General features: G+C 36.5%; 1 protein-coding gene across 1 annotated transcript in view; it reads right to left on the bottom strand.

Annotated features, from left to right (window-relative positions):
* LOC113061711 (ras GTPase-activating protein 2-like) overlaps window positions 1-15,558 on the bottom strand; it is a 37,316-nt gene extending 21,758 nt beyond the window's left edge. The window contains exons 1-4 of the mRNA XM_026231079.1: window positions 15,169-15,558; window positions 4,259-4,382; window positions 1,562-1,668; window positions 1,380-1,474 (exon numbers count right to left, since the gene is read on the bottom strand). Of these exons, the coding sequence (XP_026086864.1) occupies window positions 1,380-1,474; window positions 1,562-1,668; window positions 4,259-4,382; window positions 15,169-15,226 (384 nt within the window). The 5' untranslated portion in view covers window positions 15,227-15,558. The remainder of the gene's footprint in view (window positions 1-1,379; window positions 1,475-1,561; window positions 1,669-4,258; window positions 4,383-15,168) is intronic.
* Between the last annotated feature and the right edge of the window lie 526 nt (window positions 15,559-16,084).

Here is a 16,084-nt window from a genome sequence, read left to right as displayed (position 1 = left end):
GTGGGACACATCTTGTCATCATACACAGTGGCCCTAAAAAGTATTTAGACACTTAAGAAACACAGTTTAAAATTAAAACAAATACAAAGGCAACTAAAATATTCAAAAGGGTCCTCATAAGGGTACATTTTCGAAATTGAGAAAATGTATACATCATATGAAAGCTGAATAAAAAGCTGTCCATTAATGCAACTATTTTGATAATCTTGAATCTGAGGGTCCAAAAAAAATACAAATATTGAGAAAATCACCTAAAAAAATGGCCAAATTAATTTCTTAGCAATGCATATTGCTAATCAAAAATGAAGGTTTGATATATTTACTGCAGGAATACAAAGTATGTTTATGGAACATGATCTTTCCGTTATGTCCTAATGATTTTTGGCATAAAAGAAAAATCAATAATTTTGACTCATACGATGTATTTTTTTTGGCTATTGTTACGAATACACCCAAGTGACTTAAGACTGGTTTTGTGGTCCAGGGTCAGATATTATCAATACAAATATTAAACAGAAACACTTATGCAGAAGCTTGCTTTCTAGGTTTACTTTCCTCAGTTGGAAAAGTGGCAAATCGATTTTTGTAATTGTCTTTCCATTTTTTACAAATACATTGCAAACACATTTTTCACAAATACTTTGCACTTTTTCTAAATAAGTCTAATTAAAACTGATGTTATCAATACAAGTATGTAGAAACTCTTCTTGCTAGTTTTACTTTCCTCAGTTGGAAAAGTGGTAATCTGCTATTAGTAATTGTTAAACCACTGTTTGTTTGTTTTTTAGTTGCAAAAATATTTGTAAAAATTACAATCGCAAGTATTTCAAATGTTGCCAAATTCCAATTAAAACCATTGTTGTTGGCCATATGCATGCAAAATGTAAAAACTCTTATGCAGAAACTTGCTTGTTAGGTTTACTTTTCTCATTAATTTTCAAAAGTGGCTAACCACTATTTGTCTTTCCGTTGCGTGTTTGTGTGTGTGTTTTTCGAAACAGACTTTTTACGAAAGCAAATGCGTTTACATAAACACTTTTTGTTTCTGATATGGTCCACACCCCCAGCTCTGCTGAATAGTGAATCATACTTGTGTACAAAACAGATCCGTGCATACACCATACACAAAAACAGGATGTGGAGTTGGGCCTGCATCTGTTTTCAAGTCACTGGACCACATATAAGAGCTGACTAATCATACATTGATCTCATTGGGTACGGTGAGGCAATGAGTAATCATAAACTCACCCGATTGGTCCAAACCACGGCTTAAGACTAACCACAGAAGGGAAGTAAGGCTGTGTATTCATGTATTGCTCTGTTGGGTGTGTGTTTGTGTGTTAAATGATAACTTCTATGCCATCTAACCGTTCACTCACCTGAACTTCTGAGTGTGGATCCACAGGCTGTAACTGAAACCAGTTCTCTTTCCCGCAGTAGTTACAGAGATCTTCCTTCCTGATGGCTACTTTCCCTACAAACGAACACGCAAGCTTCAGTTGACATGTACACTGTTTATTAGTCTTGACAATGAGACAAAACAAGGGCGAAAGATACTGACCTATAGGTAGATCCCTTATTTGGAACATGCCCTTGGCGTAGACGTAGAAAGACAGGCATTGAAATGGCCGTGGAATTTCGAAGTAAAAGTCCTCGCCATAGAACGGACTAAAGCACAGGAAAGAGCGTGTTAAAGACAAGCGCTGTGACTCCATATACAAAACGTCTATTTCCAATTGAACATAATAAATATCACCCATTTAAGTTCAAAATCTAAAGCATGGCTCTGGCGTCTCAATGGGTTTGATAAAATGTGACATCACTTTGAATAGAAGAGTCTGCCACGTACATAAATATAACTGTAAACATTATTTGCTTCGCAGTACAGTAATGAGAATGTGGCCACTATCTACTATACTAATATGAATTTTACATATTTATTTTACCTTATACATTTACATTTTGCACTTCATTGCATTCTGTTTTACTGTTTTTATTTGCATTGTCCAAGCAGACAATCTCTAGTACATTTTACAGTTCTTTTTTGACAGCGTTATCTGATTCTTAACACAATCAGTTTCTCCTAGTCTATGATTGATGTTTATAATACACGTGGAACGCTACTTTGGTCCAATAAGCTTTTCAGCAGTACAACACAGAAACACAGATATTAATAGAAAAACTTTAGTCACTTTAACGAGTCACAGCTGGTTAGGATGAAGTAAGACTAGGTCATGAGAATTTGATGCATTGTCATAAAAACAATTGTCACGATACAAACAAAATCTCAGTTTTAATGGCCACGATATGAAACAATCTGTGAGATTCAACAAATGATCAAACAGAATGACACTGGTTTTAAATAAAGACAGCACAAGCGCATATTTCACCCAAAGCATTTCTCAAAAATTAGGTGTAAAATTATAAACAATAACAACCTTAATTTTTTTTTTAAATATATAAATGTAAAATACAATTTTAATAATACAATATTTAAAAAGTTCTGTCACTTAGTGGTTGACAAATTTTAGTGCATCATGTTTATAACTAAATGTTATTTGGTTACTCTGCTTAAGTGTCCAAACACTTTTGGGGTCAATGTATGCACAGAATTAAAAAAAAATGTGTATCATAAAAAATGCATTCAAAAAACGACAGATTAAAAAGGTTCAATGTGCAAAAAATGATTTCAAGCTGTGTGACTGCAACAGTCAAATACCTCAGCTGAGACTTGAGAGGAGAACGATCATCCACCCACACACACTCCAGCTCTCTCTCACACACACACACACACACGAATTACACACTCATAGCCCACGCACTCAAGAGCGCATGTGCTAGCTCCACCATACATTCACACAAACAGATTCTGACCAGGTAAAACTACCCGACTCGAAATACTGAAAACATGGCGACGTGGCACACCAGAATGATTCCAAGTGTTTAATAAAAAGCCAAATGAGAGGAAGAAAGATTAGGAGAGATGATGAGGAAAAACTTCACGCTCTGAGAGAGGCTGATTGCAAACGAGTGTGTGAAGGAAAGAGAGGGAGTGACAGATAGCAAGTGTGTGAGAGAGAAGATTGAGCGAACGCGTAGGTGGACACCCTTCCTTAGACACAGCAAACAGAGCCCTTTGAACTGAGGGAAAAAAACAGTTGTGAAATACCACAAGAGGAAAAGCCTTCAGAAAGAGAGTAAGATAAAGAAAATGTGCTTCTTTCAATGACTAGACGCTTTTGCAACTGAAAATGTACACAGTGTAATATCGTCAAACACAGTGCTGTATGTCCCGATATCAAGATGAAGATATCAAGACAAGGCAAATCCGGTCCACAGTGGAAGCTCTACTTTGAGTATAATGAATGAGTGAATAGTAAAAAAAATTATAATATATATGTGGTTCAATGTGCCACATATATATTTTTTGCACATTTTTTGCACATTGAACCGGTGTGTGTTTTAAAAATTACAATTTAAGCTCTCCACACTATCTATAAGATCAAAAATCTCGCATAGAATTGCATTGAAAAAGGTCTTGGAGAACTGACATTGGAAACCGGGTTTGCTTACAAGCGAAAATTCGGTCATCATTCACTCTTCCTCATGTTGTTCCAAACCTGTGTGACTTTCTTTCTTCAGAGGAACACAAAATGAGATATTTTGAAGAATGTTTATGCCCACAAAATGAAAGTCAATGGGGTCCAAAATAGCTTCAAACCCCCTTTTATTATATGGACAAAACTCGGACATTTTCAAAGTATCTTCTTTTGTGTTCCACAGAAAAATTTAAGTGAATTGAAGGCGAGTAAGTGGTGACAGAATATGCAATGGGGCAAATTATCCCTTTTTACATCATCATCAAAAAAATAAAATAAAATAAAATATACAAAATTATTAACATCCCCAAAACAATTGTGGGTTGCCATGTTCTATTGCATCGCACATTTTAAGTGGTTAAGTTCTACTCGCATTTTCTTCAGAAAATGTTTACATCTATTTGTATATTACAATATATTAAATTTTGAGCAACTACGGTGAAAGATGAAAAAAATGACATAAAAGGGCAATGTTTCCGCTCTTGTTCGAATTACGTGTACATGGCAGACAGAAAAAAATATGTGCCTGCATTTTTGTGAAGCAGCATGAAAACCACATATATGAGAAGTGCTGTAAGATAAATATCATCAGCATCAGCATGTCGTTTGCATGTGATGTTTGTGTGCTTATGTGTACAGGACTGTGTCGATCATCTCACCTTACACTCTTCTCATAGACTTTTGTGCGATATACTTCCTCCTGGTCCAAACTGATTGTACAGAAGGTGCAGAGGTCACGGAGACGGTTCGGCCCTGAGCTCGGACCCAGATTTTTTGCTTCGCCTGCCAAGAGAAGCATAACAGGGATGTAAGACGACACACACCTCACACACATTACTATTCACATTATTGCAGAGAATATTTCAGAAATACTCCCAAAAGTTAAAATCTCAATGGATTGAAAAGCTGCCTTAGGACATTCTGCATAAGAACCTTTAACGTTTTTCACAGAAAATAACAAAAATTCACTTTTTCTTCAAATTGTTTCGGTATCTGAACACTGCATTTGAATTAGAGGTTTGTCAGTTGTGGGGTCGGCAATATACGGCCACTAACACACACTATTGCACACACACACACACTTGCAGGAGAGCTGTGGTGGTGCAGAGGCCTGAGGCGGATGTGGCCGCTCTACGTGGAGCTCATCTAAGATGTGGTTACAGACGAGAAGCATTAACTTCCTCCCAGCATGCACTGGGGCTTCCAGGAGAGCGCTGATTCAAAAGATCAAATTCAAAAACACACACATACACAACCACACATACTAATGTGTCAGAGGGTCGATGTAGCCAACTGATCCAGACCACATCGAACCAGGACGAAACAGCTAGAGATCTCTTCTGAATGTAGGAACAGTTATAAATAAAAACAAACACGCATCTTATAACTTTTTATGACAAATTTACAATATCAGATAATATGGCTTCTTTATTGTGGTTCACAGCTTTCAGTTTTAGGTCTCCTCTAATATCACCACAAATGTTGCCTTATAGTATATATATATATATACAGTACAGACCAAAAGTTTGGACACACCTTCTCATTCAAAGAGTTTTCTTTATTTTCATGACTATGAAAACTGTAGAGTCACACTGAAGGCATCAAGGGCTATTTGACCAAGAAGGAGAGTGATGGGGTGCTGCGCCAGATGACCTGGCCTCCACAGTCACCAGACCTGAACCCAATCGAGATGGTTTAGGGGTGAGCTGGACCGCAGACTGAAGGCAAAAGGGCCAACAAGTGCTAAGCATCTCTCGGGGAACTCCTTCAAGACTGTTGGAAGACCATTTCAGGTGACTACCTCTTGAAGCTCATCAAGAGAATGCCAAGAGTGTGCAAAGCAGTAATCAAAGCAAAAGGTGGCTACTCTGAAGAACCTAGAACATGAAATTTTCAGTTGTTTCACACTTTTTTGTTATGTATATAATTCCACATGTATTAATTCATAGTTTTGATGCATTCAGTGTGAATCTACAATTGTCATAGTCATGAAAATTAAGAAAACTCTTTGAATTAGAAGGTGTGTCCAAACTTTTGGTCTGTATATATATATATATATATACAGGGGGGGTGGGGGGGGTGTCCGAAAAACAGTCAGTAACTGGTGTGACCACCATTTGCCTCACCCAGTGCAACACATCTCCTATGCATATAGTTGGTCAGGTTGTTGATTGTGGCCTGTAGAATATGAGTATGCTAACCATGATAATCAAATGTAAATGAATTGCAATTAATGTAATTTTTGCTTACTTTAATTAAAACAGGATGGTTTTCATTGATTTGTTAGAGAAAGATTTTTCTCTGCTGGGGTAATGTACTTAAAATAACATGCAATGCATATCAAAAGTCTTAAAAATAACCCCCATTTTCTGTATGCAAAATATATTTTAATTTTATCTTTTGGGCTGATATATGACTCCATAATGCATTGATGAGCATATATTCTCATTAGGGATCAGAGACTGAATGCACAAAGTCTGCAACTTACACCTTTACCAATTACAAAGTCTCTGTTTCCGGCACACACCTCTTCCCCTGAACCATTCAGAAAACAACAGCAAATGCAACCCTGAGCAGCTCATAACGATGCTCACAGTTGACACAGATAAAGACTCAGAGGAAACTAAACTCCCAAGAGCACACTGCCGCAGGGAGCAGTGATGGCAGCCAATGCCCTAAAGTTAACTCTCTCTTCTCGCACACATACACACAGGTGTGATGAAGAGAAGCGAATGTGTGTAGCACTGTACGCTTAGCAACGGAAGTGAATACAAACCACAACTGTGAGGCCTGGACAAACAAGCTATACAAGGCTTCACATACATGCAGATAGAAAACTCTGGAGTTCCCTACATGCAAACACACACACATATGCACTCGCACTTACATTCATAAACATAAACAATGAAAAAAAATGCAACTATACCAGAAATATTTCTATGAAATCATCCGGGCCGATGAAAAGATACGATTAAAGTCATACCAGCTACATAATGCAGAACTCCACAGAAATCTCTGATCAGGGTCCGAGAACATCACATCACTGAATGCTTGAATTCTAAGAATTGCAATTTGTTTAACCAATATAATCATGAGCTGAAGCAGTCGATGCACATTTGAACTGCTTCGTCGAACCGTGGTTACACAGGATTCGAACCAGAGCTCCAAGCCACTAAAGTACATCTCTGTACTAGTGTTGTCAAGGTACCAAAATGTCAGTATTCGGTACCGATACCAGTGAAAATCCACGGTTCTCGGTACCAATTTTGGTAACAAAGGAAAACACAAAAATATGCGAAAAAAAAAAAAAATTTAAATTGTGTTTAAAGTTTTTCTACAAGTAATATAATTATGAAAAACAGTAAACAAGTTTCATCCAAATTTATTAAGTCTTTTAATTAATGAAATGTAAATACATTTTTATTTTTTGATAAATAAAGGTGATTTGCTATTAAAATTAGAACATGGAAATTAATATTGTGTGGTTTATTTATTTAAAAATTAAAGTTTTCAAAAATAAAATTCAACAGTAGTAGCAGTATCACATCCATTCTACTAAATAATAGTAATATTTATAGCACAGTCCCTTTATGTAAAAATGAACTTTTATTTTGACTGGTTTTACTCAAAGAAACTGTAAAATGCTTGTGAAGTGACTCAGAACAGCTCTGGTTATGTTGTTTATGTCTTTATATCCTCATTTAGACGGCAGATGCTGAAATTACTGCAAGCGTCACACACTTCAGTCTATGTAGTAAACAAACCATTAATTCATTCACACAGAGACGCGCAGAACATGCAGGATTCAGATTTCAATCAACTTTTTGGGACTTAACATTTACAGATACTGGTCCATATGGAGATTTGATTTGATTCATTGATGCTAACTTTGACAAATTCCGTGACTGTCCATATTTAAATGTAAGTTTAATTTTCATGACTGGGTTTGGAGATTCCGTCCGCGTTTTCTGCTTCGCGGAAGTCATAGCGCTGTATGGGTCAAGAACCGGGTTGACCGGTTACTCGGTACCACCTGTACTTAAAAAAAACTTGGTACCGTCACATTTTCATTTTTTTAATACCACCAAAGTACCGGGTCTTTTGACAACACTACTCTGTGTGCTACCGAACAAACCTACCGCCAATGAAAACCTATAGATATGAAGCTGGATATGCGCGATGCTAACATTCAAAAGCATCAGTTTTCAAATCTCCCAGCACATTAATATTGTTTTGATGTCATAGCATGATATTTTTCAATTATTTGTGCAGAAATTACGCTTTATTAATAAAAAATTTGTGTGGAAGGGAATAAAAGGTTGCAAAGTTTTACTACCTCTAGTGTTCACTTATATTTGAAACTGTAGTAATATGTACTAATTGGTACGTATTTCTGGTCTCACTAAAAAGTGCACCCAGGTTCATTTATTTCATAAGACCAGGTAGAAAATGCCAATAGACTTTGGGTCTAAACCAGACAAAGAGACAAAATAAAACAAGACAAAACATTCACTATTGTCACAATTGATGAGACAGGATGTGACAACACCAAACACAAGACAAGAAAACAAACCAAAAGACAAGACATAAACAAAACAAAAAGCCACAGGACACATGCCTACAAGGAAAACTGAACTGCTAATTTAACCAAAAGAACCAAGTAAACACACACACACAATTTGTTATTATAAAGCTTATATTTATAACCTCTTGATCCCCACAAGGGTTATTTTATGCAGAAACACTATCAGCAAGTTAAATCAATATTCATTAATATGTTTAGGACACAATACGATCTTGTGAGTGTCATTGCCTACACAACAGTTAGTTAATATCACATTCACTCTTGAAGAGTGTTGCATCACATCATTAAACTGTGCTTGGTGGTAAAATCAGAGACTGGTTAGTGTTAGCTGTGTAAGCACAGCGCACTGCTAAGGGTGTGTGAGGTGACAGCGTCAATCTGCTTCCACTCTTTAAAGAACTATTAATATCTAATCCCAGTGCCTCTGACTGTGAAAACTAAAGCGACTTTCGAGCTCTGCGCTAAACCCTCCTGCCCTGATTCGCTCAGAACCAGCCCCAGAGACCCGTGTGATGCCATGCCTAACTGCTTTTAGAAGATCTTAACATAGACCCACCGGATAGACCAGAAGGGGAAACACTGAGTTGGTTAGTTTTTAACCCCATCTTTGACCCTAATTTAGCCAGGCTTATAATAATTTAACTTTGCTAAGCTCTTGTAAAAAACAAAAAAACTGAAGCTCCTCAGAGAAAATAATGAACAGGCAGAAAAGCTAACTTAAGAACTAATATAGGCAGCATTTGAATCTAGCCTGCAGTTTAACAGCATACGGACTATTTTTAACAGCATGTGCTATACAACCAAAAACATCAGAATGTCCAGTTATTAGCTATCAGAAATAATGCAGTTATTACACGGCTGGAATACTTGTTTCTGACTGCTGAATCGTGACATTCAGCGGTCAACTATTTTCATACATATATGTTTATGTTTACATACAAAACTGTAGATTGACCATATATATATATATATATATATGCTATATAAAGGGAAAAGTAATACTTCTTTATCATTCTGGTATGATTTTATGGATAGTTTTTTAATGTGTTGCTCAAAACTGTTTGTAACAAAATAGCTCTTGCGAAAGAAGTATGAAGGCGCAAGAGAAGGATGAGGTTTGAGAGTGAATGAAGTAAGCGGTCAGAAGGTTATGAGTCAATGAGTGTGAGCCACAAGTTTTAAACACCAACCTCAGCTTGTTTGCTACCTTTAAAGGCCCCATGAAATCACTTGACAGACACACTTGACACAGGACTTTTGGACAAAACATATCGAAGAGCTTGTTTTCGGTTTCAAAACAGCCAACAGACTTCACGTCAATCAATAGTTCTTTCATAAATACATCAATAAAACAATATTTCTGTCTGTTTTCTATAAAAAAGGACCCACCAAACTCGGAAACTGATTTAATACTCACTATAGTATAGTATAGTATAGTATAGTATAGTATAGTATAGTATAGTATAGTATAGTATAGTGGTTTAAATATAATAGACTAGCATGTTTGTCTATAGTGAAATGTTCTAATAAGGGTATCGGAATTGGTTGACACCGGAACATTGTGGCCAGTATTAAGTCGTAAGAGTGTGTTGTAAGATGGTCCTCATAGATCCAGCCCTTAGTTCAGTTCCTCTTTGTCGGCTGTTATTAGTATACTACTGAACGCTTCACAGTTCTCCAACACATCACAGCAGGAAAACATTTCCTCCTGCTGTTTGTATATGTGCACGCACACCTGCTGATAGCCGGTGTTGCTGACCACATGTAAATGTGGCTGTTTGTGCACAAAAAAGAGGGGGAAAGAAAAGAAAAAGATAACATCGGAGTGAGTAAATAAGTATTTTAGTAAATAAGGGTACCAACATACACTTTCCAATGGAAACGACTCAAAAAATAAAAACCATTGGCAAGGTGTTCAGATTACTTTTTTTTTTTTTTTTTTTACGTTTATGGTGTTCTGAGAGGATTTTCAAATGTTTTTTGAGTGATTTTAGCATTAAAGCTAAGAATACAACAAGAAATAACAAATTATATAACATCAAATAACATTGCAATGCTTCAGAGAATCAATTAAATCATTATATGATCATTTCTCTGCAAAACTATAAACTACAATACTTGGTCTTGGAGCATTTATCTTAAGCATGTTTTTGATCAGATAACACTTAAGATTGGGAAACATGTTAACTATTAACTGAGTTTTTCATTAATAAACTCCTTATTTGCTGCTTAATTGATAGGAAGTAGCCTATAAGGTAGTTGTTGTACTAGATGTTATGTTTAGACATTGGGGTAGGGTTAGAATATGGACACATGGAATAAGGTTATGCAAAATAAAGCATTCATATGTGCTTTATAAGTACTAATAAACAGCCAATATGCTTGTTATATGCATGCAAATAAGCAATTTTGGCCAACATCTGAATTAATACCAGATTTGTTTTTGTTTTTTTAAGCTATGGGATTTCAGTGACTTTACCGGATTAATATTATTGCAGGTAAAATAACAACATCATAAATGCTGCATGCACAGAACAGTTTATGTGTGTTTTTTTTTGAGGCCATAACCCAATTTGTGGTTATGTGTGGTGTTGACATACGTCCCAATTAGGACACTAACATGGACAAAGACATCACTGCAGTGTGACGCACTGCACGCAGTGGCCTACATACTCATAACAGTCATTCTGAAACCTTGGTGTGCTTTTGTGAATGAAAAAGCCTTTGAGCTATATTCATAAACCTCACGGACCATTGGGCAGTAGCCAATATTAGACATCACAGTTGTTGTCAACCAATTTTAAAATACTAGTAAGCAAATGAATGCCCTTATCCTTTCATAAAAATAGCTGATGACTAAAGCCAACCACACCAGTTTTTTAATATAGAGCCCAACTAACTGCACAAATAGAACAGTTAGCTTGCCACCGCTAAACTGTTCAGTGTCACGTCTGTTACACTGTCCCGTTTGAGAGTTTCAGATATGCTAGACAATCTGATTTGATAGCACATGACTGATGTCATGGGACATGTCTCTAGTTACAGTGTATCATTCAGTTTGTATCGCCCTGATTGACCCTGAACCTAATCTTTCCGGTCAGGGCAAGCAAAAGACTGTGTAGGAAGTGGCTGACCAAAGACTTTTAGTTAAATCTAATTAAAAAAAAAAGAAAAGTTTTTCAGGATTTTTTTTTTTTACATTATTAAAAAATCTTCAAATTACTGGAAATTTATGTAGATGCTGTAAAAGTCAAGAGTACCTGGTTTCTTCCCTAAGCGTTTACAAAAAAGAGAGCAATTACATAACAGTACCCTGTAATTTCCTAAGGAATTTCCCAATTCTTCCTATAGACACCTGTACCTTTTTTGACGCACTAAACATGTTATACTCTGTTAGTATAACTAATATAATACAATTATCCTACACTCTCAGGGAAAAGAAAGGTACAATAGCGGTCACTGAGGTGACCGCTTTTCAAAAGGTACGCCTCTTTCTGAGAGTGTAATTCTGTCAGATCATATGAAACTAAATTTTATGCTTCTACAAATATACTGTCACTCAAAACGATATCTAATTCACACAATGACATGTTATTCACTTGTATTGTTTATTAGAATTATGACTGTACTGCACTACACGTTATTGGAATTGACCTGAGGTTGGGACTTTCAAGTCATCCAAATGCCATAAAAGCCCCACTTACACACCGACTTCCAAAAACTCCCTGTTTCTGAATCCCCCCACATCCCCAGTGCAGACAGCAGTTTTAGTAGAGTGGCAAATGCAGGTTACTGAGTGGTAACTGTAATCAGAAAAGCCTACCCTCATCCAGGTAGAAAGATAAAAGCGATGACTTTCACACAATCATACGCATGCACACATAGCTGGGCATCAAGGGCTGTACAGAAGACTAATACTGACAGATCTAGACAGAGATTTTAAGGTGCTATACTTATATCAGGGTTATTATTATTTAATTTATTTATTTACAAAAATTTGCTGAAAATAATACTTTAGATTTTCAACTTGTACCACAGGAAATCTTTTTCATTATATTATTAATTTTTTTCTATATGCCAGTAAAATGATGAGCTACTCCACTTCACATGAATTATGCAACATCATGTGGATATGAGGCTTCCAGTGAGCTTTCCAGAGAGTGATGATTTACCACGAACTCACTTGCAACACAAGGTTTCGGTTCAATTTTTTTCTTTTTGTATTTTGGTGGGTGAGGGGTGGGAGACAGTAAAAACATTAGCGCCAATCATTTTGGACAGTGTTAAGAAAATGCCCCCAAACCAATTGAGTTTAAATTGTAATCAGCTCAATCCATTCAAAACACCTGACATGTCAACATTTTATTACAGACACGGAGCGATCTTTCATTTGCTCTGATAGTGTCAATATCAGCTGTCATGTCATATCCTTTACAAAAAAGTGCCATGTTCCAAAAGTACAATTTTACATTCAATGTATCAAAAGGTAATATCACTGTACACTTTAAGAACATGCAGTTGTCTTTCTAATAAGTTAATTTAAATGCTATTACATTAAGAACATGTTTAGGTTTCTAAACACAACAATTTTTACAGTGTACTGTGAAAAGTGATGAATGCGACGATACTCATGTATAATGGAATTTAAGTTATTCTTTTAAAGAATAACATTACTGTGGAAGAATGCCAAAAATAATATAGTAATACCATGTTATTATTTTCAAAAATGGCACTTTATTGTGATTTCATGGTAGAAGTGGGCAATATATTTTACAATTTATATAACTAAACTAAACCTATACTGGGATATACAAATCAATGTAATAAGGGTCAGACTGAATATGGTTTTTGAGTGTGATCTAACAGAAACTATTACATTACCATAGTTAACTCAGTTTAAGTCATAATAAATTTAATATGATGTTCTGCAGAGTGTAAAAAGCTTTCAGTCATGTTAACTTATTTTTTAGATGACAGAATCTGCTAATACTAACGTTAAGTGACCACAGTAATATATATGATTTTTAATCAATGGAAAGTAATCTGGGCACGTAAATTACTAAGTAAATTAATCTGTCATTTGATCAGTGTTGGGGCTAGTTACTCAAAAAAGTAATATATTACATATTACATATTACTCTCAAAAATAGTAATGCCTTACTTTACTTTATTACTCCCTGGAGAAAGTAACTAGTTATATTACTAGTTATATTACTAGTTACATCTTTTTTTCTTAATTACTCTATGATTGCCTGAGATGCATCAGATGGAGGGAGAACATACAAAGGAGGAGTGTTCTTTAGGGTCTTTATCAGTGGCGGCTCCTGCCAATTCTCTCAGGGGGGGCAAATGTTTGCTCTATTAATGAGGATAGGTCACCCATTCAATTGATAAATTAACGGGTAGTTAAAGATGTAAAGGGAACCGAACTACTGTAGTATTAATTAAAAATAAACTGACATTAAGAATCAATCTCTTGCACTCCTTATTTTTCTATATCCGTGTTAACACTATTCAGCAGCATATGAAGACTAACACCAGGATGTGGTTTTTCCAAAAAATACTTTTTACTTTTCGATTTGAGTTTAATAAGAAATAATTGAAGTCACATAAATCACTGTTTACACAACTCACTTATATTACTGCTCGTCAGTACACCTGTTCTCTAATCAGCGGTTAATTCCATCAGGTGCGTGATTTCACATAGAGCAGCTGTTACTACACAGAGCCGTTATTAACTGAGAAGATGCTCAAATCCACGTTCATTTTCAGCGTTTATTGGCACGGTTGTATGAACATATGGTTCACGCACCTGATGGAATAAACCGCTTTAGAGAACCGGCTTTACTGAGATGCGCATTAACGAGCGGCCGATCGTGATCGGAGCACTCCTACAAAATAATTACTGAATCTCCACCCGTCGAAACTAGCTTTCTGTTGCTGGGAACCTTCCTCTGAAAAAGAGCTTGCCGTTGTTGACGCTTCCATTTTTCCCCATCTGTCTGAGCGTGCCGCTCTGCTGCCGGCTGTCGACCAATCAGTGATGGTAAATGATACCTCGTGCCAAACCCAGACCAATCACTGTTCCATTCACGCCCTCCTTCCCTTCCCTTCTGTTCTCTGTGTTGTGTGCCTTGTGTGTGATGAAGGTGCTACTGGCAAATGTAACGCAAGTAACTAGCTTGGGAAAACTGTAATAATATTACCATTTTCAGACGAGTAATGCCTTACACTACTAGTTACTGAAAAAAGTAATATTATTACAGTAACGCGTTACTTTGTAACGCGTTACACCCAACACTGCATTTGATGTCTATGCTATACTTCAGTACGACTGCGTTACAGAATATACCAAAATACGAGTTTTAAAATATTTTTGAAGAAATTCTTAAATATTATAATTATCTGTGGCAATGTTCGAGTATTTAAAGCGATGCAAAAACTTCCGTCCAGCTCAGAATTGGTCAAATTTCGGCGAGGATCCCACCGACTGTTCCACACCGTCAGTCCGGTTAAGAATGAATCAACCAACCGTCAACTCCAGTGACATGAAGACGGTGTTAGTAAAACCAGAACCATATTTTACTCTTGTACAAACATTAACGTGAATAAATACGACGGTTGTGAGGGGGAACCAGGCTATGGAGCACGTTAGCACCACGGCTAACTCAGATAATGGACAAACGCCTGAGCTATATCTGTCACTGGTGATGTAAACATGATTTAAACGTAAAATATCCAAAATTAAGTGAACTACATATCCAAACTGTGCGCAGTTTGGCAAACAACGCTGGTTTCTCAGAGCCCCATCCAGTAGCGCCGAGTGTGTGTGTGTGTGTGTGTGTGTGTGTGTGTGTTGCTCCTACCGCGCCCCTCTGTCCCCCGTGCTGATCCTTTTTCTTTCGCTCCCAAAGCCATCTAAACACACTCTTCCACACACACACACACATCTAACTCGCTCTCCAAGCAGCGTGTCGCACTTACATATTTTCCCTCGGAGGCTCTGTAAAATCCGGATTTTCGTGTCGTCTTCTTCCGCCATGGTCCAAGTTTCGTCTCTGTACAGTACATTCAACACTTATCACATCCGTTTATGAATGCAGGCTCACGGACGGACGGCCCTCCGAAGCGTCACCGGCTCAGCGCGATTGGTCGCGACGGCAGACCGGGATTTGTGTGAATCAACTCACACAGGCAACATTATGTAGTCAAAACAAACGGAAGCCCTAGTGGAGGACGAGCGACAGAGCAGCTGAACGGGGCCCTCGACAGAAGCCTTGTGTTTTAAAACTAGAGAGCTGCCTACCGAGAGAGCCTAAAAAGTCTTGACAAGTTCCACCGCTCACTAGGTTTGGAAACAATCTGTGCGGGTAGTTTTGAAAGCAGCACAAATCTGTTTGCTAATTAGGATAGACTTTGTCTGTCCTTAAAGGTACATTTTTGATCTTAATGATTTTTACTAATAAATAATACTTAAAGTTTATCATGGTATGCACCATCTATGGTCTGTGTGTATCTGTGTTACAAATATTTTTTTAAGACATATACTGTTTTTTTGTTTTATAATTTTTTTTTATTTATTTATTTTATTACCCAGTATAAAAATATAACTGTATAATGTGATAATAATAAACATATTATAATACTGCAGTATTGCCAATAATCAGACTATGTACCATTTTTGGACTGTGAATATGCATTACCAGAACGCTTAACATCCTAAATCTAAGATCCAAAATCAAATTATAATATAGGCTATAATATTTATTAAAATATATTTTCATTATTTAAATAATAATAATAATAATAATAATATGCATTTATATTGTGCTATATTAGCCTGGTATATTAAATTAGAAAATACTAGTCAACATAACTGCCACACTACAGATGAACATTT

The sequence above is a fragment of the Carassius auratus genome, chromosome 43 (assembly GCF_003368295.1).
Source record: "Carassius auratus strain Wakin chromosome 43, ASM336829v1, whole genome shotgun sequence".
NCBI classification, from domain to species: domain Eukaryota; kingdom Metazoa; phylum Chordata; class Actinopteri; order Cypriniformes; family Cyprinidae; genus Carassius; species Carassius auratus.
This window is presented reverse-complemented; position numbering and strand designations above follow the sequence as displayed.